General features: G+C 55.1%; 1 protein-coding gene across 2 annotated transcripts; it reads right to left on the bottom strand.

Moving 5' to 3' along the window:
• Positions 1–1,254: 1,254 nt before the first annotated feature.
• Positions 1,255–20,219, bottom strand: MTCH1 (mitochondrial carrier 1). 2 transcript variants are annotated; one of them, XM_047101903.1, is made up of 12 exons: positions 19,878–20,219; positions 15,986–16,070; positions 11,567–11,673; positions 10,948–11,025; positions 10,510–10,567; positions 10,111–10,162; positions 8,502–8,561; positions 5,877–6,021; positions 3,784–3,831; positions 3,515–3,582; positions 3,160–3,235; positions 1,255–2,096 (listed from the first exon to the last, which is right to left on the bottom strand). In XM_047101903.1, exons 1-12 carry the CDS (start codon positions 20,196–20,198, stop codon positions 2,025–2,027), a joined length of 1,170 nt encoding a protein of 389 aa, XP_046957859.1. In that variant the 5' UTR covers positions 20,199–20,219; the 3' UTR covers positions 1,255–2,024. The 2 variants fall into 2 exon arrangements, with proteins under 2 accessions (XP_046957859.1, XP_046957860.1); XM_047101904.1 differs by having other exon boundaries at positions 5,928–6,021.
• Between the last annotated feature and the right edge of the window lie 207 nt (positions 20,220–20,426).

Raw genomic sequence — 20,426 nt, 5'->3', positions numbered from 1 at the left:
GACAGGGAAATACCAGGGGCTCGGACGGTGGGTGAGACGTTAGCCTTCAAACACGGAAGAGAGTAAACAAAGTTAACACACACAACACCCACATCTGAATACTGACCTGAAAAACAGGAGGGGCAGAACCTGTACTTTGCTCACCTAAAACCTGAGACCGAGCATCCAAGGGGGATTTTCTTGCCGTTTCTGGGTGCAGAAGACAGCCTGGGAAATGTAGTCCGGGCCCTGAAATGCCCAAGTCCAAGCGCCCCTAAATCCACAGGGGCCTTAGGAGGTAATCAATGCAAACACAAGATCTGAAGGTGAAGCAACAGGAAGAAAAGTCACCCCGCGACAGTGGTCAGTGCCATGCGGGGAAACCACACTGGGCTGGAGAGAGGTGACGTGCCACAAGGCAGACGTGCCTCTGAAGGGCCTTCCTTCTCTGGAAGGAAATGGTGCCAGCAAGGCCTGGCCCGCTGTGCTCCCCTTCCCTGCCGCTTCAGCAGTCTGAAGGGAGTTAAGAGACCTCAGTGGCCTCAGCCACCAGACATTTACAGGACACCCACACGGGCACACTCCTGAATTCCTGGGGAACAGGGATACATAAAGCAAACCGCCCGCAAGACAACTGTTACTAGACCACTGGGGAAAACCAGTTCTGCAAAAACATCCCAGGGGCCTTCCCGTCCCTGTGAGAAGCAGGACCACGGTCACCAGACCCCAACTCTCTGAAGCCAGTCCTCTAGAACAAGGGCAGAGAAACACTCGGGGAACTCAGCTGGTATTCAAGCCCCATCAGATGGAAGCCCATGGTCCCCAGAGGCCAGCAGGTTCCATCTATAAGTTTTGGGGGTTTATAAACCCCAGCACCGGGCAGACAAACTGAAGGGAGATCTGCCTTTGCCAGAGAAGACAGAGCTCGGCACTTTAGCTGGGCCCACGTCTACCCCTTCTGCTGTAACCACACCAAATGACTCTTGACAAAACCCAAGAATGTCATCCGCAAACCGTGCTGAGGCGACAGGGGTTTGGGTGGAACATTTTCTGAAGCTGGGAGGGCCTCTCCAGGCGATGGCTTAAGTGTCCAACTTCAGCTCAGGTCAGGATCTCACCGTTCGTGAGTTCGAGTCCCACGTCGGGGACTCAGAGCCTGGAGCCTGCTTCGGATTCTGTGTCCCGCTCTCTCTCTGCCCCTCCCCTGCTCACACTCTCTCTCTCAAAAATAAATAAAAATTAAAAAAATTAAAAAGAACGGACTCTCCACAAAACTCCAAATCACCACCGATACATTTATTTGAGGGAGAAAAGGTCAAATCTTATCCGGAACTTTTAAACCGAATAGTACGAGAGACACTGACCTGCCTAACTTCTGGGTGTTCACAACTGCACAGGTAACCAGATCCTGCATGTGAGGCATCACCAATAAACCGACGAGCATTTGATGAGGGAGACACATTCTGAGCAGTCACACGATTTCCCATTCAGAAGGTGCCCGCCTTGGCATCAGAAAAGTAGTGTTGAGAAGAACGAAGGCAGAACGTGGCAAGGGCTTTCTCGCACAGGCCTAGACATGATGGCGGCCTCATGAAAGCGGATCCCGCCGTATTTACAAAGCAGGGGGGGCAACGCCCCCAGCTGAGGCGCAGGATGAGGCTGGGGCGGACGTGGGTATGAGGGGGGGGGTGGGAGCTGACCCCGTGAGCCTTTTCCCATCCTACCTGGGCCTCCACTAGCCATTCTCTGGCCCCCTTTACAAGGCAGACTTGGCACGTGAGCGAAGGACGGGGACTGTGCCCGAGTGCCCTAGGCCTGCCCCACCCTCCCCGGACCTAACAGGTAACCAATCCACTGGGTGCAGCCTCACCCCCACCCAACCCCCACTTCTGGACAGACGCACGGTAAATACGGAAACCGAAGCCCAGCTGGCTGGAGCACATCTAGGTGTCGTTGGGTTGGACTCATCTGACAGGTGCCCGACACGGTCAGGCCCCACCCCCGGTGGCCAGGCTGACGCAGCATGTTTTTTCAGGCGATTCAGGTTACTCCAGGGCAAAGCACGATCCTGAGGACACCCGGCGGAAAAGCAAGCTGGAGCCACGGAAAAGCTGGCCCTGGATTGGAAGCAACAGTCAGGTCAGTGAAAGGGGCCACCAAGCTTCTCATCCTGCCCCTGAGCAAGGCCAGCAGGGGACAAGAGAGGGTCCAGCAGCTCAGAGACCCCAGGGTCAGGCAGGGGTGGAGGGCGCAGGCTTGCAATCCTAGAGGGCAGTGTCAGAATATGCCACGTGCTGAGGCACAAGGGAGCGGACTGCCTCACGTCACAGGGTGTCCGATGTCGCTGGGGCTACTCAGCAGGAAACCCCCAAAGAGGAGACTCGCTGCCCTTCTGGCTTCAGACACTTCGGGGACTCCCTAATGCCCATGGGATGTGACGTAGACCTGATGGGAGCCGCTGGGAAGAACTGTGTCTTTTGCTCCCTTGCTTCCTCCCACCTGTCCTCTTCTCGACCCTGAGGCCTGTCAGCGTGCCGGCTCCTCCCCAGACCGCTGCCCCACTTTGCTTTGAGGCAAACCAAGGCTAGGAAAAGGCAAGGATCTGCCCTGAGCCAGACACCTGGATCCTTGACCTCTGGGCCCAAGGGCTGCAGCCCAGCTAAGAGGGTGCCTGGGCAGAGAACACGAAATCCCAAGACGGGCACCCTCGCTGCATGGCCCAGTTCAAGCCTCGGGTTCTCCTGGACACCAGGGATGACCCACAGAAGGGAGGGGTCAGTCTCGGACCAGCGGCTGCTCGTCAGAAGTGCTCCGGGCCGCTGCGTTGTCAGCCGTGTTACTCGAGGTCTAAGGTCCTGGGCTTCAGGTTCACCACCTACCCCATGGGCTCCCTCACAGTATGAGTCTTTAAAAGTTGAGGAAGAAAAGGAGACGGTGTCTAATGTAAGATCGATAAGCAAATTCAGATCTAATGACCTCACATCTTTTCTAAAATAAAGTGAAAATTTAACGAAGATGCCTTACGCCAAAGGTCTCCGTTCTTTATCCTCCCTACTGACAACACTGGACCCCAGGACGATCCCTTGTCTTCCCACGCAGCGTCGCGTCCACAAAACCGTCTCACCTGATTGACGTGGGGGAAGAGTGGGGGGAACCTCCTCTGTTAGGAGCTTTGCCTACCTGCACACTCAGGTATTTCCAGCAGTGGATCCAAGATTTGAACACGGGGGAATACGGGGGGAGCCCGGCCTGCAGCCTGCCCAGGAAGGAGAGCACGTCAGCCCCAGTGAACAACGGGAGACGGATCAGCCAAGGGACAGGAGATCTCAAGGGGTGGCCCGGAGCTGCCACCACCCACCTCCTGAATCCCAGATTCATCCCCAAGGCGGGCAGTGAATCCCAGAGGACGCCAGGATATCGGGGGCCCAGCCTACACACAGAGCAGTCGGGAGAAAGCAGAGCACCGGACAGCCTCAGCTGGACCGCCACCCCCCACGGCCCCGGCAGGGTGCCTGGGGGAGGGGTGCACACCTACCCGCAGTTGTTCACAGCCATGAGGTCACCGACCAGCAGGAAGGGGTAGGTCAGCATGCTCACCGCAATCTGAGATCCGGGGAGACATGAATGGCAGCGACCCCACCACCACCACCAGCCCGTACCCCGGCCCAGGGAGCGAGGACACGCGGTCCCCACACCCTACACCTAGGCCTGCCTCCAGCCACCATGAGAGCTGGCTTCCTAAGCCCAACCCAGGCCCACAGGGCAGCGGAAAGGGCAGCGGGCTGAGCAGCTGGCTCGACTTACCCCCATCACAAATTTGGTATAGCTCCGGATGGCCAGGGCCTGGCTGAACTGGAGGGACAAGAAAGGGAGACCGGTTTGCTACAGGTACCTCGGGATGCAGACTTCAGACAAGCACCCTCGCCCCATGCTACCTGGTCTGCGGCCCCCCCACCTCACCCCGCACACCGGCCTCACACACCCTCTGGGCTCGGTTTCTCGCACACTGCTGCACAGAGTTCCCTTTTAGGCCTGCCGGTGGCTTCCGTGGCCTTGTAGTCAGAGCCAAGGGCAGCTCTGAGAGACGGAAGTGGGGTAAGTGGACTGACAAGGCTTTGGAGAGCCCACCAGGGATGGTGAGGAGCACAGGTGCAGGCCACGTAAATGGGATCACTGGCCACTGGCCTGTGAACCCCAACGAGCCGTGAGTTCCAAGGGCGTGGCCTGGGTCTGCCTCGATCAGTGTCCAGGGCTTGGCACACAGTTGGTGGTCAGCAGGTGGACGAAAAGACAGACACCCCCCCCGAACTCCCCAGACACAGAATCCTGGTCCTGCAGCAAAAGGCGAGGGGGAACTCGAAGCCTACTGCTACCCTCCCACCTTAGCAAAGTCTCACCCCCTTCTGAGCCCCAACATCTGAATTCTTTGCCCAGGGGACGGCCCCTCGCTAGGAAGGGTGACTACCTGTGCCTCGGCTTCCTGGGGCGTGGCCATCCTGCCAGGCGGATGCCCAGTAACCCCAGACGGAGGCTTGCGCGGCTGCCTCACAGGCAACCTCGCCTTGGCCTTTAAGCCACACGCAGAAGAGCGCTCGCAAAGCCCTTTCCTCGACGCTGGTCACTGCCGGTGCTGGTGGTAAGCGCGGCAGCCCCCGGTCAAACACCCACCCGCCTGGACTCGGGGGAAACCCTCCAGCTGTGGGCCCCCCCTCCCCCCACTAAGATGCCCTGGCTGTCCCCGCCTTGCTCTGCACGTGACAGCAGCAACACGCCACCCGCCCCCTCCCCAAGGCCCTGAGAAAAAGGGCAGGGCCCTGGGTGTGTGCCACTCTGACTGCAAGTGGGAGCTGGCCTCCAGGGAGCTTTAGGAACCTGCTTGCGCTGAAAGGCCAGCGAGACTCCCTACCCAAGGCCAGCCCTGGTTTCCCTGAGCAGAGGCTCTCAGCTGGGGCGGGACATTCTTCACCACACGACACATGCCCACAGACATATGCATACTATGAACCCCCACCCCCACCACAAGGTGGTTCTGACAGACAGGCCCCCAGCCCACCTATCCTCCTGGGGCTGGCAATCCCTGCTCTTAGCGTGTCTGGCTACCTGCCCATCACTGCTCCCCAGCTCAACCTGGTTCAGGCAGAACCTGTCAACCCACCAGGTCCCCAGACACCTTTCTTAAACAAGCGCCTTTTACAAGGATCAAAGCCTCCTCATGCCTGACCTAGCCTGCTGAGGTCTGTGCAGACCAGGCTGTATGGACCACTGCTAACAAAAGAGTGGGGTGTGCCTATAAGGTATACTTCCTAGCCGAACTAAAAAACCTCGAGGCGGGAGGAAGCACCCTCAGCCCAGCACAGGGAAAGACCCAGTCCCAGCCCTGCTGAGTCCTAGCCGAGTGCCTCTGGAGAGCCTCTCAGTCTTTGGGTCTCAACTTCTCTACCAGTAAAATGGGACATTACACCTGCCCTGTTCCTTTCACAAATGGGGTGCTGTTGGGATCAAATACCATAATGTTCACAAAAGAGTGAACGTTAAGCATGAAACATGAAGCAAAAGTTAGAGGGTTATTAGCTGGTCTGTGTCCTGATTTCCTGATTCCTACTTGGATCATTTCCTCGGATAAGCTGGGATCCGTTTTATTTCGAAAACTGCCCAAGGACATGCATTCCACGAACTCCTCCAGGTCTGGTTGCGGATCTTGAATCTCCTCTCTGGAGCCCACCCTCCCCAGAAGCAAAGCTGCCCCCGGGGACAATGAGAGGCCCTCTTAGGCCACTCCCCAGAGACTCCCTAGCCCTCAGGACCTTGGTGCTCAGATCCCAGAGTCCTCGAGTCTGCCCCTGACCCTGGGCATCAGCGGTACACGGAAAGATTGACAAGTCCTTGTTCCAACCAACCTGGGAACCTGGATTCTGGTCGTTTCCCAGCCCCCCTGGGGTGTCACTCACGCTGTCATCCACCAGGTAGGCATTGATGAAGTGGGCCAGCAGGTTACAGCCCCACAAGAAAACCACATCTCCAAGGAGGTGAGGGATTAAGCCGCTAAAAAACAAGGTGAGCAAAGATGAGCAGGGGAGGGAGGGGAACATTTCTTGGGGGCTCCACGCCCAGGAAGGAGGCAGGGATGTTCCAAGCTGAAAACTTCAGCATATCCAAAAGTACCGCCTCAGGACAACAGCCTGCAGGGGCCATGTGGGCCAGTGGCTATACCCACGCCAGGAAGGCAGTGTGCTTTTCTCCGTGGGGGTGTCACACACCAACCACATCTGATACCAGTAAGTCTGCGGTCTCACAAGTGGTTTTCAAACTACAGAGGCCTGGCCTCAAGATGTGAATGTTGCTAAATCTGGGATTTTCAAATGCAGATTATGAAACAGGGTCTACACATTGATAGTTTTCTCCTGGCCTCTTTACCTAATCAACTCTCACAAAACACTCTGCTCCATGCATCTGTTGTCTTCACCCCTAGAATGTTCCACTGAAGCCATTCCACACAAGCTTTTGCAAAGAGGACTGACAGTTAAAATGATGGCCTTTAGAATTAAACAGCTCTACAAAATGCGATGGAAGGTCCCTAAAATACGGTGCAGAGGGCAAAAAGCCAGATTGAGATCAATAGGTCCTGTATGTTATTCGTGGGTTTTTTTTTTTTAATGTTTATTTATTTACTTTGAGAGAGAGAGTGCATGCACATGCGAATGTGAGGAGAGGAGCAGAGAGAAAAGGAAAGAGAGAGAATCCCAAGGAGGCTCTGTGATATCAGCACAGAGCCTGATGTAGGGCTGGAATCCAAGCTTTTCAAATATTTTGAAATAATGTCCTTAATATCTAAACACGCATATCTAAACATGCAAACATGTTAAAAAAAAAAAACACACAAGTTAAAAAAAACAAACAAACAGGGACACCTAGGTGGCTCAGTCAGTTAAGCATCTGACTCGGTTTTGGCTCAGGTCATCATCTCACGGTCCGTGGGTTCGAGCCCCATATCAGGCTCAGTGCTGACAGCTGGGAGCCTGGAGCCTGCTTCGGATTTTGTGTCTTCCTCTCTCTCTGCCCCACCCCTGCTCATGGTCTGTCTGTCTCTCTCTCAAAAATAAACACTAAAAAAATGTTTTTAATGTTTAAAAAAATATTTGCAAAGCTCAAAAAAATGTATATGACACGTCTATGTTATAAAGGGACGTGACTAAAATGAACTTCAAGAATGCCATCTGCAATCTTGCTGCCCTGACCTGTGCTCAGACTAACCATTCACATAAGCTTTGGTGCCTCCTCAGTCCTGTAACACATATGTATCACCTGGTCTGCAAATATGTGATAAACAGAAGAACCCAATGAGCAAGCATGTGTTGCGTCAGAATCTCTTCACACACCAGAAGAGGACCACAGAGTGAGTATGGAAACAGCCAGAGGTGGGGCCATGTAGTTTTATGGTCTGATGTACCAGTCACACAATCAAATATTCATTTTACTTACACACACACACACACACACACACCTGAATATAGGAGTGTGTGAGTGTGTGTATAGATCAAGGTTTTTCAATCCTGGCAGTATTGACACTTAGGGACAAATAATTCTTTGTTTTGGGGGGCCGACCTCTGCGTTGCAGGATGTTTATTTTAGCAGCATCCCTGGCCTCTACCCACTAGATGCCAACTGTGACAAGCAAAAGATGTCTCCAGACATGACCAATGTCCCCTGGAGGCAAAAATCATCCCCTGGTGAGAACCATTTATTATATATTACATATGTGCGCACACACACACACACACACACACACACACACACCTACATGGTCGTCTCTTGGTTACATGAGAGATCCTGAATAAAAACTCCTGACCAACTATAAAGCCACAATGAACAGAGGACTCCGTGCTTAGAATATTACGTATGTAATAGCACGTATGTCACTGCCAAGGTCTTAACAAGGCCAAACAAAAGCCGTATGTCAGGCTTGGCTCTTGGGTCTGCTTGTGGTTTATTCTGTCTGGACAGTCTTTTTGGTCTTTCTCTTTTACATGTGAACTAAGGCAGATGCAAGACAGCGAGGAGGGCAGGGATCCGCGGTCCTCAGGAGATCACGTGCCCTGCCTCTGGCCGCTCCGCACAAACACAGGCTCAGCAGAGCCGGGTTTCCCGACTTTTCAGGAGAAGCCAGAAGTATGGATTGTCATGTGGAATACCCTAGATAGAGTGCCCTGGCTCCTGAAGATCGGCCTCAGGGCAAATGGACAGGGTCTGGGGAAGAGGCCCGTCAGTCCGTCTCCCCAGTGTGTGGGACACGCAGTACCATTTCTGTGTGAGCCGTGATCTGCAAAGGGCGGGACGGCATCGGTCCTGACAATCCTTGGCTCACGCGAGCCCCAGGGCTGCACAAAGCCAGAATGCAGCTATGCAGGCAGGACGGAGCCCAGTGGTTAGTCTGAGCCTGGCAGCTACAGCCTGGGAGGTTGAGAACGTGTCTGTTAGTAGAGCCACGCCACGTGGCCAGCTATGGGGTACAGAAACTCACGTACACAAAGAATCCCAGCAGCCCCTCCTCTTTGAAAATCTTCCCGATGGAGCTCAGCACGCCGCTGTGAAGAAGGCAAGACAGGGGTACAAGGTCACCCAGTCACTGTGGAGAAGACCACCCCTGGGGGGTGGGGGTGGGGGGGAGAGGAGAGGAGAGCCCACCATCCCTGCTCAAAGCCATCCAGTCCGGGCTGGGATGCAGAGAGGAGATTCTGTGTTACCAGGCAGAAACCAAGTGGAGAAGATTAGAGAGAGCTCTCGTCTAGGAGTGAGGGGCACTGACACAGTTCACGGGGATGGGAAACCCACTCACCCCAGGATAGGAGCCTAACGGTTCTCTACTACTGCCTGCCGTGGATCTGGAATTTGGGAATTGGCCTCCAGTCTGGGCTGCTGCAAAGGTAACGGGACCTTCTCCTGCCTGGCCCTAGTGCCTATCCCTGGCTCAGCAGCCTTCCAGCAAAGACTGCATGCCCGACAGCGTGAGAGCAGGAGGGGTGGCGAGCGGGGAACCACCTGCCCAGAGGGCAGAAAAGGAACCTGAGGCAGAAGGTCCTGTAGCAGAAGGCCCTAGAACCAGAAGGCCCCGGTGCAGCCTGGGAAAAGTCACCTGGCCCTCCCCTGCAGGCGCTTGGAGATCAAAGGACAGGCTGGCGTCAGGTATGAAACGCAAAGCAAGCTTAAGAGCAATCTCTACGACTTGTGGCTCGCAATGCCAAGTGGCCTATCCTGAGCAGAGGCCCTACAAAGCCTAGGTGGCAGGGGAAGTTTAAGAGAGAGACGATGGGAGCCGAGGTTGCTCCCAAGGCACCCAGCCCTGCCAGGCCCCCCAGCCCTTCTTCTTGGCCACTGGGGCTCTGAGCCAGACCATCCCCTCCTGGTCGTGTCTACCAACCTCGCGGTTTCATTTTGGGAGAATGGGCCAACCTCCCATTAGTGAACCTCAAATGAGGCCACGGCAGCCGAGTTGCCTGGGGCAGCGGCCCCACAGGACAGCTGCCGAAAACAACTGAAGCCAGGAGATAAGAGTCTTGGGAAGGGTAACAGAGATGTGTCCTCCTGCCACGTGCCTCTAGGATCTGCCTCCTGTCCTCCACGGGGTTTCGTGGGGCAAGGAGGACAGGAGGGCATAACCGTCCCGGGGAAGAGCTCTGTCCACACAGCTCTGCCCCCACGGCACTGAGCTCACTGCCGGCCCGGCAGATGCCGGGAGGTATTCGGTAAGCAAGCAATGGAGTGGGCCCCCGCCCACGGGGTGGAACCGCCTCTTAGAAGATGAAACGACCTACAAGTCAGCTCCGTGAGAGCTGGAGAAATGGTTAGGGCAGAACTAGGGGGTCCAGGACGGAACCCTAGTGCAGTCCCAGGTGGCACGGTCCAAGTCAACTCCACTCCCACTCACCCCTCTGCAGGGCAGCCCCGGACATGGGATGGAGGGGAGAAAACGCCCCTGGACACTGTCGGTGGCCGCCCACTGCCATGTTCCTCTGAAGCTAGCACGTTAGAACGAGAGTAGAGAAGGGACAGCAACTGACCCCAGCACGGCCTGTCCTGGCAGACTCTGTGAAGGGTGACAGGACCACTCCTGCCAGTCCTGGAAGAATTACCCACCTGTACTTGGCCTCCCGTCCCACAAACTGGACCATGCAGCGCATTGAGATGACTGAGGAAAAAGAAACACACGCAGGTGATGTCGTGGCCAAAACCCAGGGCACCCAGCTGCGGGGTGCCCGGTGCAGCGGCCGCTGCCCAAGGCCTGTGTCAGAGCGCAGCAGGGGAGGAGGGCCTCTGGGATTTCCCCGTCGTACCCCGTGAGCACAGCATCCCATTTCTTCTTGCCCGGGAAGGGCCCCTGCTCCCTCTGGCCAGGACTCCCCGCCAATCTCTCCTCAGTGCGGTTCCGGGGGAACACCCCACCCCACTACACTTCCCAGGGCTCTACCGCCGCCAGCTTCAGTCCACAAGGGCTCATCCCACAGGTGAGAGGCAGTCTCCAAAGGGGTGGCTCACCGTGCAGGGGGTGGGCCAGCATGCGGGACACGCACTGCATCATCATCTCGTAGGAGGTCTGGAAGAGAGCAGAGGGCAGGGACTTGGTCTGGCCTCTCTCTCGAATGGGCCCTCAAGGGGAACACAAGCTCTTACAATGGACAAACTGGGATCCCACAGCCCCCGATGGGGCCAGTCTACCTCGGACAGCCCCACCTGCCACCCACCCCCCATTTCCTCTGCCCAGGGGTGCGGCTGGGTCTCAGGCCAGGCCCCATGATGGCTGACAGGCTTTCTGGGATTCCTTGCAGTGGCCATGCCGGGGCTCCTTCCATGTCCCACCCTACCCATGCGGAGTGAAGAGCCAACCCCGTCTCTTCAATGACCTGTCCAACTCGGCAGTGAGAAACAATCAGACTCCCCTCCGGGGCCTGTCCCTCTCCGACCCCAGATGCCCACCTCCTTCACCACTTTCTTCAGGGAAGTCTTCATGTCGTCCTTGTTGGAGACCTGCTCGATCTCATCCGGAGGGAAAACCTGAGGTACAAAAACAAAGGAGTGGGGCGCCCGGCTGACGCAGTCAGTGGAGCATGTGACTCTTGATCTCAGGGTCGTGGGTTCTAGTCCACGGTTGGGCATAAAGCTTACTTAATTAAAAACAAGAACAAAATCCCCAAAACCCAAAAAACTTTGCCAAAAGCAAAGTTCAGCTATGCCTCCTCAATGTAACTCTTAAGGGACAGGAATGGTAGGAATCAGCTCCTACCATTTTCCCTGCAGCTAGGTTCACCTCTGGTAACCCCAGGGCTGGAGCTTGGCGGGGGGTGGGGGAGGGGACCCCTCTCCCCCCACTCGCGGTCACAGCTTGTCACAGCTGGGGGAAAGCAGGAGGACTAGGGACCAGAAACTTCCCAATCAAGGAGGTGTTGACGCACCAGGGTCTGGAACCTGGCTGTGGCGCCTGGGTGTCCCCTGGGAAAGGAGAAACTGGACCAGTGCACATGGCTGCCTCTGGGGCCACCAGGGAGCTTGGGGAGAACCTCAAGCAACCGATCCTGGCTTCGCCCCCCAGGCTCACCTTCTTCATACTGCCCCGGGTCACAGTGGAGAGGGCATTGGACATCAGTCGGGGGCTCAGGCCTCGGAACAGCCCTATCTTCCCATCCACCTGCACGATGTACTTGGCTACAAGAAAGCAGAGGTGGCAGTGTCACCCCCCCCCGCCCCGACAGACCTACCCCCCGGTCACAGTCACACCCAGACCAGATGCAGCCTGTCCCTCAGCACATGCTGACTTCGGTCACGGAAGGGGGCAGCTGTCCAAAGCCCACAAGCAATCAGGCCCCAACCCCAGAGTCTTCTCTAGCCCATTTCTTTTTGTAAAACCTTCAAAATGTATTTTTGCCAAAGTCACAAAATTTTTTTTAAGTTTGAAAAATCGACTTGGCAAACTCAGCTAGTGTTTCAACTCAGCAACTTAACTGCTACAACCCACAAACCAATTCTGTTGCTTATAAAAGAAAATGTTTCTCTTGGGGCGCCTGGCTGGCTCAGTTGGAGGCACATGTGACTTCTGATCTAGGGGTTGTGAGTTCGAGCCCCACATTGGGTGTAGAGATGACTAAATTGTTAATTGAAAAACAGTTTTTCGGGGTGCCTGGGTGGCGCAGTCGGTTAAGCGTCCGACTTCAGCCAGGTCACGATCTCGCGGTCCGGGAGTTCGAGCCCCGCGTCGGGCTCTGGGCTGATGGCTCAGAGCCTGGAGCCTGTTTCCGATTCTGTGTCTCCCTCTCTCTCTGCCCCTCCCCCGTTCATGCTCTGTCTCTCTCTGTCCCAAAAATAAATAAACGTTGAAAAAAAAAATTTTTTTTTAAAAAAACAGTTTTTCTTGGGGGGAGAGAAAAAAAGGAAAAAGGCAGAGTGCCCGCAGGCAATGATGAAGTTTGCAATCTAAGGGAGGAAAAAGGAAAAACTCCCAGAAGAAAGGCTCAAGAATGTCCCCTGAGCATACCAGGAAGAGGACCACCCTTACCCTGTGCTGCACCCAGGCCCCACCTAGTACCTGTTAGCATTTATGACTCACAGCAGGGGATGAGGTGGGGAAACAACATAGCAAGTGGAGAAGTAACAGGCACCAATGAACTATTCTAGAGAAAAAACTTAAGCAGTCAGGGAAGGTAGACCCTACCTGTATGAATCAGTGTTTTTTCATTAGGATGTCTAAAAAGATACCTCTCTTAATGTTTCATTATTTTTTTTAAGTTTATTTATTTACTTTGAAAGAGAGCGAGCGAGCATGAACAGGGGAGGGGCAGAGAGAGGGAGAGAGAGAATCCAAGCAGGCTCTGCACTGTAAGCATGAAGCCGGCCACGGGGCTTGAACTCACGAACTGTGAGATCATGACCTGAGCTGAAACCAAGAGCTAGAGGCTTAACCTACTGAGCCACCCAGGCGCCCCGGGATTTTATGTTTTTAAGTAATCTCTATACCCAACGTGGGACTCGAACTTACAACCTCAAGATCAAGAGTCGCATGCTCTACCGACTGAGCCAGCCAGGGGCTCCAATGTGTCATTATTTTAGTATCAACTTTTAAACTACGATCATTTTTTTTTTTTAAACCTGCATACGTAGAAGCTAGCAGAACTTTCTCTCAGACACTGTGCTCCCCTTCCAGACCTGACTTCAGCTCCTTAGCACCACGCAGTGGCAGGAACCGGCAAATGCGCCTTTCTCTCCACCGCAACATGTCTGCCAACCCAGCATTTATATGTGGCTGCTAGAACGGGCTCATGCTGGGGCCGGGAGCACCTGTTCCCTGCATATTTAGCTTCCTGAGATGGGGGTGGGACTGGAAAGAGAAGAGTAGGAGGGGACAGGACACTGGGTGACACGGCAGGGTGCCCTGCTTCACAGAGTGAACCAGGGGAAGAAAGGTTTATTTTGGGGGAGGGGAGCTCCAGCCAGCAAGAGAGAGCCAGGTAGGAAAAAGTCTTAGAGGGATCATGAGTGAGTCACTTAACCTCTTTCTAGCTGATCTGCCCACCAGTAAAAAAGGAGCAGGAACTCCTGTTTCTCAGAGCAGAGGAAGGCAGGCAAAAATTCCTCCAGGGGCCTTTGTGGGCCCAGAAGGTCCCACAGCTGGCCAGGGTTTCTCTCCAGGAATTTCATTGTTACACCAAAGAATGTCACAACAGCTATGGCACTTTTCAACATGACATGGGGAGGAGTAGATGTTGTCCAGACAGTATCTAGACATGCAGACAGCTGAGCCCCCTCCCTGACGGGAGAGCAGGCAGGGTGTCTAAAGCGGCCTAACGGGCATCTGTTTACAACATCTGGACTGAAACAACATTTACACACACGGCGTGAGCAGGGGCACCTCAGAGCTCCGCTCATGTCTGCAAGAGGCAAAATGTGGGTCAAGACCCCTCTACCGTGAGACCTTCCGGGAATGACTGTGTGACACAAGTAGAGACAGTCTGGGCTCTGACCTGGGGTCCCTCATTCGGCTAGAGCGTGCGTAGAGGCCACAATGGAGGGGCTGGCAGCTGGCCACGCCGGCTTCCCACAAACCCAGTGTTAGCTTTGTACACTGGCTTTCCTGTGCCTACTTCTGGGCCTTCTCCCTCCCCTTCACTGACGGTTTTTAAATAAAAACAAATACAGACACACTTCCCCACAAAACGATATGTTCTGCCTGGCCCTAGACTACTCAATGTCATGGTGGCAAAAATGGAAGAGAAACAGGACATCAGATTCTGCCAAGAGTGTGTGAAATTTAAAAAAGGTGACAGGAGGCAAAACCACAGGTTATTCAGCAGCAAGATTTTCAGGGGCGCCTGGGTGGCTCAGTCGGTTGAGCATCTGACTTCGGCTCAGGTCGTACTCTCACACTGAGTTCGAGCCCCACATCTGGCTCTCTGCTGTCAGCACAGGCCCTGCTTCGGATCCTCTGTTCCCCTCTTTCTCTGCCCCTTCCCGTTCACACACGCATGCACACTCAAGCTGTCTCTCTCTCTCAAAACACACACAAAAAAAGGTGGGGTGCCTGGGTGGCTCAGTCGGTTAAGCGTCTGACTTCAGCTCAGGTCATGATCTCGCCATCTGTGAGTTCAAGCCCTGCGTCGGGCTCTGTGCTGACAGCTCAGAGCCTGGAGCCTGCTTCGGATTCTGTGTTTCCCTCTCTCTCTGCCCCTCCCCTGCTCATATGCTGTGTGTGTCTCTCAAAAATAAATAAATGCTGGGGCGCCTGGGTGGCGCAGTCGGTTAAGCGTCCGACTTCAGCCAGGTCACGATCTCGCGGTCCGTGAGTTCGAGCCCCGCGTCAGGCTCTGGGCTGATGGCTCAGAGCCTGGAGCCTGTTTCTGATTCTGTGTCTCCCTCTCTCTCTGCCCCTCCCCCGTTCATGCTCTGTCTCTCTCTGTCCCAAAAATAAATAAACGTTGAAAAAAAATTAAAAAAAAAATAATAATAAATAAATAAATGCTTAAAAATATATAATTAATTAATTAGAAAAAGATTTTCAGAGAACATTCTAGACTAACCAAACGAGAAAGAAGAGCCGAAGTGGAGGGAGCCTGAGGGTATCAGCCGAGTGGGAACATGGAGAAGCAAGGGCACATTTAAAGAAGTCCAAGGAGGGTAGGGACTGGGAGAGAGGCAGCGATAATGGGTTTGAAAGGCTTTTGGCCAGCTGGCGCCTGGGGGTCTGGGGACGAGCAGTGGAGGCAGCCAGGTGGGCTCAGGTGGCATTGGACAAGCTCCAGTGTGGCGGGCCGCTGGTGGACAGACCTCCCAGGCAGCAGAGCCTCGGAGGGGGCTGGGGGCTGCTTGCCTGAGGGGCCGGGATGAAGAAGCAGACACAGCTTTGCAGACTAGAAGCTCAAGGCCAGAGCAGTGAAGCGATCTGCCCGAGCTCGTGCAGCGGGTCGGGGCATGCCAGACGTGAAGCGCAACGCAGCGTGTGCTGGCCGCCCTGTGCCCCCTGTGCGGAGGTGCCTGAGTGGGGTCCACTGCCTGGGGGACGCAGGGGAAAGAGGAAGAAGAAGGAAAAGAACCCAGGAAGCCCCCGACAGGCCTCCTGCTGGACTAAAAGGAAAGCAGGAAAACTGGTAACAGCCCAGACTGCTCAGAAATCAAAAGGAAACCTCCCCGGACCCCCCCCCCCCACCCCGCCCCGGCCACTTCCAGGCACAACTTGGGGCGGCAGGGATGACAGGGACCAGTGTCCTGGCCCGGCCCCTCCTGCTGCCTGGGCTGACGGCTGGCAGCTGCTGGCAGAGGAGCTGGCCCAAAGCTGCATTGTTCACCTGCTCCCGCCCCAGCAACCCTGCTGCCTCTGGTCACTCTTTGATCCCCTCCTCCCTGCCAGTTCTGAGCCTGGGTGCCGCACTGTCCTGTGTGTTCCCGGGGGCCAGCTGGGCCTGCTCCCCCTGTGACGTGTGACGCGCTTTTTTTGTCGGCGCGGGCCCTCCTGCCTGGAAAGCACACTCACCATAGGTGAAGAAGCTGGGCAGATAGAGGACCTTCCTCCCCAGCACGTTGGTCCCGATGGTGGGGGGCATCGGCTCATGACCCACCTTCAGAATCAACAAATACAAAAGCAAGGTCAGATTCTATGGCTGGTCTGGCTCACCGCTTCTCACACCCCAGGCCTCTGCCTCTTCTCCTACAAATTCCAATGCTGCTCTTGCTGGTTTCCCCAGCAAAACATACCAGAAACGTCATCAGAATCTAGAACCGTCAGCATCACGTAAGCTCCCAATGAACGGAAGTGTATAGTCCCAGATCCCTACCCCCTACCATAATCCAAGTCACCCCATCCCCCAACATTCTCACCTTCAAATGCCAGACATTTCCAGTGTTTTTGTGTACTTCAAACCCTGCACTCACCTCAGAATAAATCTCAGTTAAGTCCCATCTCTGGGCTAAAACTCCAGTCCAACCTCAATCCCCAGTGTGCCAACTCCGAAACACATCCCACCCCCACCTCGGTCCTGAACTTCAGGACAGCTCAGCTCCACCCCAGAGTGTGGCCCACACTCAGGTTCCTTTCTGCACCCAACGCAGACGCTGACAAATCAGTCGCTCTCGCTCCCAGGCCGAGCAAACTGTTACCTCCAAACTCGGCTGTTCCTCAAACAATTCCTCATCTGTATTCTAATCTTGATCACTTCATATCCCTGTGACAGAATGACCCCCCTCATTTCTGTAGGGCTATCATAATTCTTGCTGTATAGATGCAGGTTATGATGACAGTAGCCATTAAACTCATGGCACGATGGGGGGTGCCGGGGGGAGGGAAGGACATAGCCACCCACACACCTTTGAGGAGGTTGGGTCTCTCCTGAAGGGTGAGGCCATTTATTATGCTGCCAACTGATGAGGAGAGAGACTGCTGGCAGGGAGAAAGCAAGGTGTCTGGGAGACCAGCACCTGAGTGGAATAGGAGAAGGCCCCTTCCAGGACACAAGCCGTGACCCTGAAAGGAGGCCAGCCAAGCCCCTGCACCACAGCAGCTCCTTTAGGATGAGGAAGGGAGCAGGAATGGCAGAGTTGGGATGTTCTGTCTTAAAAACTGGACTAGGTATGCTTCCAGAGTTTTCCTAGGCTAATTTCCTCCCTTCTTCACCTTAGTCAAGTGTTTTTGAAAGTTCTGGCTGTCCCCTGTCGATGTGATTTTGAGCTACCGGAGAGATCACGGACTATAGATGAAAAACCCTCCACGACGGTGACCTTCTTTAAAAAACAAATTCCAGCCCAGGGGAGTTGAAGGAAAGACATGAGCCAGCTGACCCGTGCAGTGAGCCCTCCCCTGCTAGACCTTTCTCCTTCTTGGATAAACGTTCGAAGGTTCTGACTTAAGTTTTGATTTTGTTCTCTTCGATAGGCGGTATTCCCTTCACACCTTCAACTCCAAGAGTGAGCTACTGTTCTGTTGCTGTCTCCGTCTAGTCACAACTTGGGAGTCCGAGTAATTCCAAGCGCACCTTTAAGTCTGCTGTGTCCCCTCACCCCATAGTCCCCCAGTTTGTTGAGTCTATTTCTTGCACTTGTACCTGAGATTATGAAAGGCACACATCGCAGCCCTATTCCCCTCATTCTCAAGTTTTCATTATTTGTGCCCAAGTCCCATTCACCCTATTTCATCCCCAAATCTGTTTCCCCAGTCCTAACCACAGCCAAAGCTGTAACTCTGTATCAGGCACTGGTGGGGCCAGTTCATCATCCTCAAATCCCCAACTCCCGAAACTTAACACAGACGAACCCTGATATGAGGCCCTGCGTTCTTAGTCACCTGATCTAGTCAACCCCCAGACCTGCCACTCCAATCTTGCCACCTGCCCCCTCAAACAGGTTCTGCCTTTTCTGCAAACTGCTGCTGACTCCCGAGCTCTACCTACTAAGGTTTCACCCTGAAACACGTTACACTCAGCACCAGCTGGGTTCAAATCAGATAGACCACCCAAGTGGGCTCACCCATCCTCCCCCACCCAGTGCTTTGGTGTTCCTCATTCCCAATTCCCTCTTCGAATCGCTTGTATTTCAATTTTCTCCTCAAACCAGTAAACCACATCTACCAAGGTCCAAACGATGAACCCTCCCCCCCCATTCCTTATGCATTTCAGCACCCTCCACTCTACAGACTCTCCTATCTCCCACCCTAAAAACACAACCCTCACCCAATCTCACTCCGTCAGAGGAAAAACTCAGCTCTTGGGACCCTTACTTCTCATCTCGGGTAACAACCAGTTCCAAAGCCCCACTCTCTCTCCCAAACCTGTAATCTCTATTGCTGAAAATACAATCCTAATCCCCCAAATCAAGCAGCCCTCACTCCCAAAACACAACCAAATGCCAGTCCCAATCTCCCCCCACCAGCCATTTCCAAATCTCAGTCACAATTAGACGCTAGTCAGGCACCCTGATGTCTCCGACCGAATCTCCTCATTCCTTGTCATACTCCCGTTCACACCTAAAAACCCCTTGCCCCATTCCTCAGATCCCAGATTCCAACTGCTCCCATTCCAACCGAACGCCCCCCCCCTCCCCCCCACCAATCTCTCAGCCCAGTTAAAGAGATAGTAAATCTAACACCCATTCGCCTCAACTCAAACCTCAAATCTTGGTTGGTCTCCATCTCAATTTTCACACCCCCGCCCTGCCGCCGTTCCCCTAACTGGAAAATTCTAGGCTAAATCTTCAGTTCCAGTCCAGGCCGGAATCACCCCCATCTAAACGGTGCCTATCTTAGCCACCCACCTAATTCTGCCAAGTGCACCCCCTCCACCCCGCCTCCTTCCAGCTCAATCTCTCTCTTTCTCAAGCAGTCCACTTCATCTGCAAGGTCTTGCTGGCCACCACCGTATGCCAAGTGCCCCTGCATGGCTCCATTCCAGAGTCATCCCCACCTTGGCCTCAGTTTCTGCCAGCCTCTACCAATCTTGCCACCTTAAGTCCCAACCGCCCCTCCTGCCTAATTCCAATACTTCCATAACCCACCTCCCCATACAAGGACTGTTGAGTCCCACCTCCCGACCCCAACTGTGACTTTCATTTTCTCTTCCAAGTGCGTCATCCCTTTCTCCCTAAAAGCCTGCTTCTGGCTCCCCTCTCCATAAGAATCGCCATCACACCCCTCCCCCACTGCGTCGCCCTATCTGTTCCCCTCCCTCAAAACGCGTCACCCTGTCCCCTCCTCCCACCAAATCTGTCGTCGCCATCAAACTCATAGCGTTCCCTTGCTAAATCCTCTGCCTTCGCCCTGTCCCACCAAATTCCCTCACCATTAAATCCAATGCCACCTTCTCCTCTCCACCTCCCTCCCCCGAGGCTGATGCTCTTTCTTCTCTCCTAAATTTTTGGCCCTGGTCTCCAATCCTTTGTCCCCTCAAACAGCTTTAAACCCATCTCTATCAAATCCAGAGCTCTTGCTCCCCTCTACTCTAAATATGTGCTCTTCATCTAAATACTTTGCTTTGGCCCCCCAGTCCTCCTCCCCGCCCATTCGCCAAAACTTCCCGCCCCTCCCCCATTCTGTTGCTTCTTTACTCTCCCCCAAATGCTGCCCCTTTCCTCCAATTCCAAGTTCATCACCTCCCTTCCTTCAACCTCCAAATCCTCTCCTTCATCCCTTCGACCCCTCCCCTGCACCCGCCAAATGCCCTGTTCCTTTCATCCTTTCCCAAATCTGTCGCTTCTATCCCTTCACCCCCAGACCCATCAACGCTTCCTTTCTGTCCCATTCCTTCAGCTCACCAAACCTGCCGTCTTCCGCCCCTCTTCCCAAATCCGTCACCATAGGCTCCCTGCCCCCATCCTCCTCCAGATCCCGGCCTGTCACCTTCACAGCAGCCCCCATCTCCCGACGGCGCCCTGGCCCCCACCTGGATGAGCAGCTTCACATAGAGTAGCGGGTGGCTGAGCGCCGTCACACCAGCGCCCAGCGCCACGAAAAGAGCCTCGGTGGTCGGGGCGTTGTCCCCGGAGCCCAGGCCCCCGGACGCGCCGTCCATCCTGCGGACGGAAGGCTGCGCCGCGGGTCGAGGGTGGCGCGGGTGTGCACGGTGCGCGGGCGGCGGATCGCGAGCCCGAGCCTCGACCCCCGCCGCCGCTCCGCCGCGAGCTCCCGCTCCTGCTCCGGCTCCCGCCATCCCCGCGGCACCGCCGCGAGCCCAGGGCGCCACTTCCGGGTCCGAAGCCCCCATGGCGCCGGGCGGCGAGGTCACTCCCCGTCACGTGACGGGGGCGCCCCGCCCCCTAGTGGCGTAAGGGGGCGGGGCTGGGCCACACCACTCGCGGCTGCGGGGGAGCGCGGCTGTGTGGCGCCGCAGGTGGTACGCGCCGGATGTGGGCCTGGGGCGGGATTGGGGACTGGACGGTCGCTGGGTTGCAGGCCGGGGGTCAGTGGTCGCGAGCGGCCCGAGCCGTGGGTT

The sequence above is a fragment of the Lynx rufus genome, unplaced genomic scaffold, assembly GCF_022079265.1.
Source record: "Lynx rufus isolate CCGP_SWC_20201006 ecotype Redwood Valley unplaced genomic scaffold, mLynRuf1.p SCAF_6, whole genome shotgun sequence".
Lineage (NCBI taxonomy): Eukaryota > Metazoa > Chordata > Mammalia > Carnivora > Felidae > Lynx > Lynx rufus.
Note: the sequence above shows the minus strand (reverse complement) of the source record. Positions and strands in the feature narration are given on the sequence as shown.

Excerpts from the sequence above, each read along its gene's own strand:
- MTCH1 (XM_047101903.1), bottom strand. The coding sequence starts at position 20,198 with ATGGGGGCTTCGGACCCGGAAGTGGCGCCCTGGGCTCGCGGCGGTGCC. Across the intron at positions 8,562-10,110 it reads GGACGGGAGGCCAAGTACAG|CGGCGTGCTGAGCTCCATCG; the intron begins GTGGGTAATTCT and ends CCTTCTTCACAG. Across the intron at positions 6,022-8,501 it reads GGGCTGCTGGGATTCTTTGT|CGGCTTAATCCCTCACCTCC; the intron begins GTACGTGAGTTT and ends CTTGTTTTTTAG.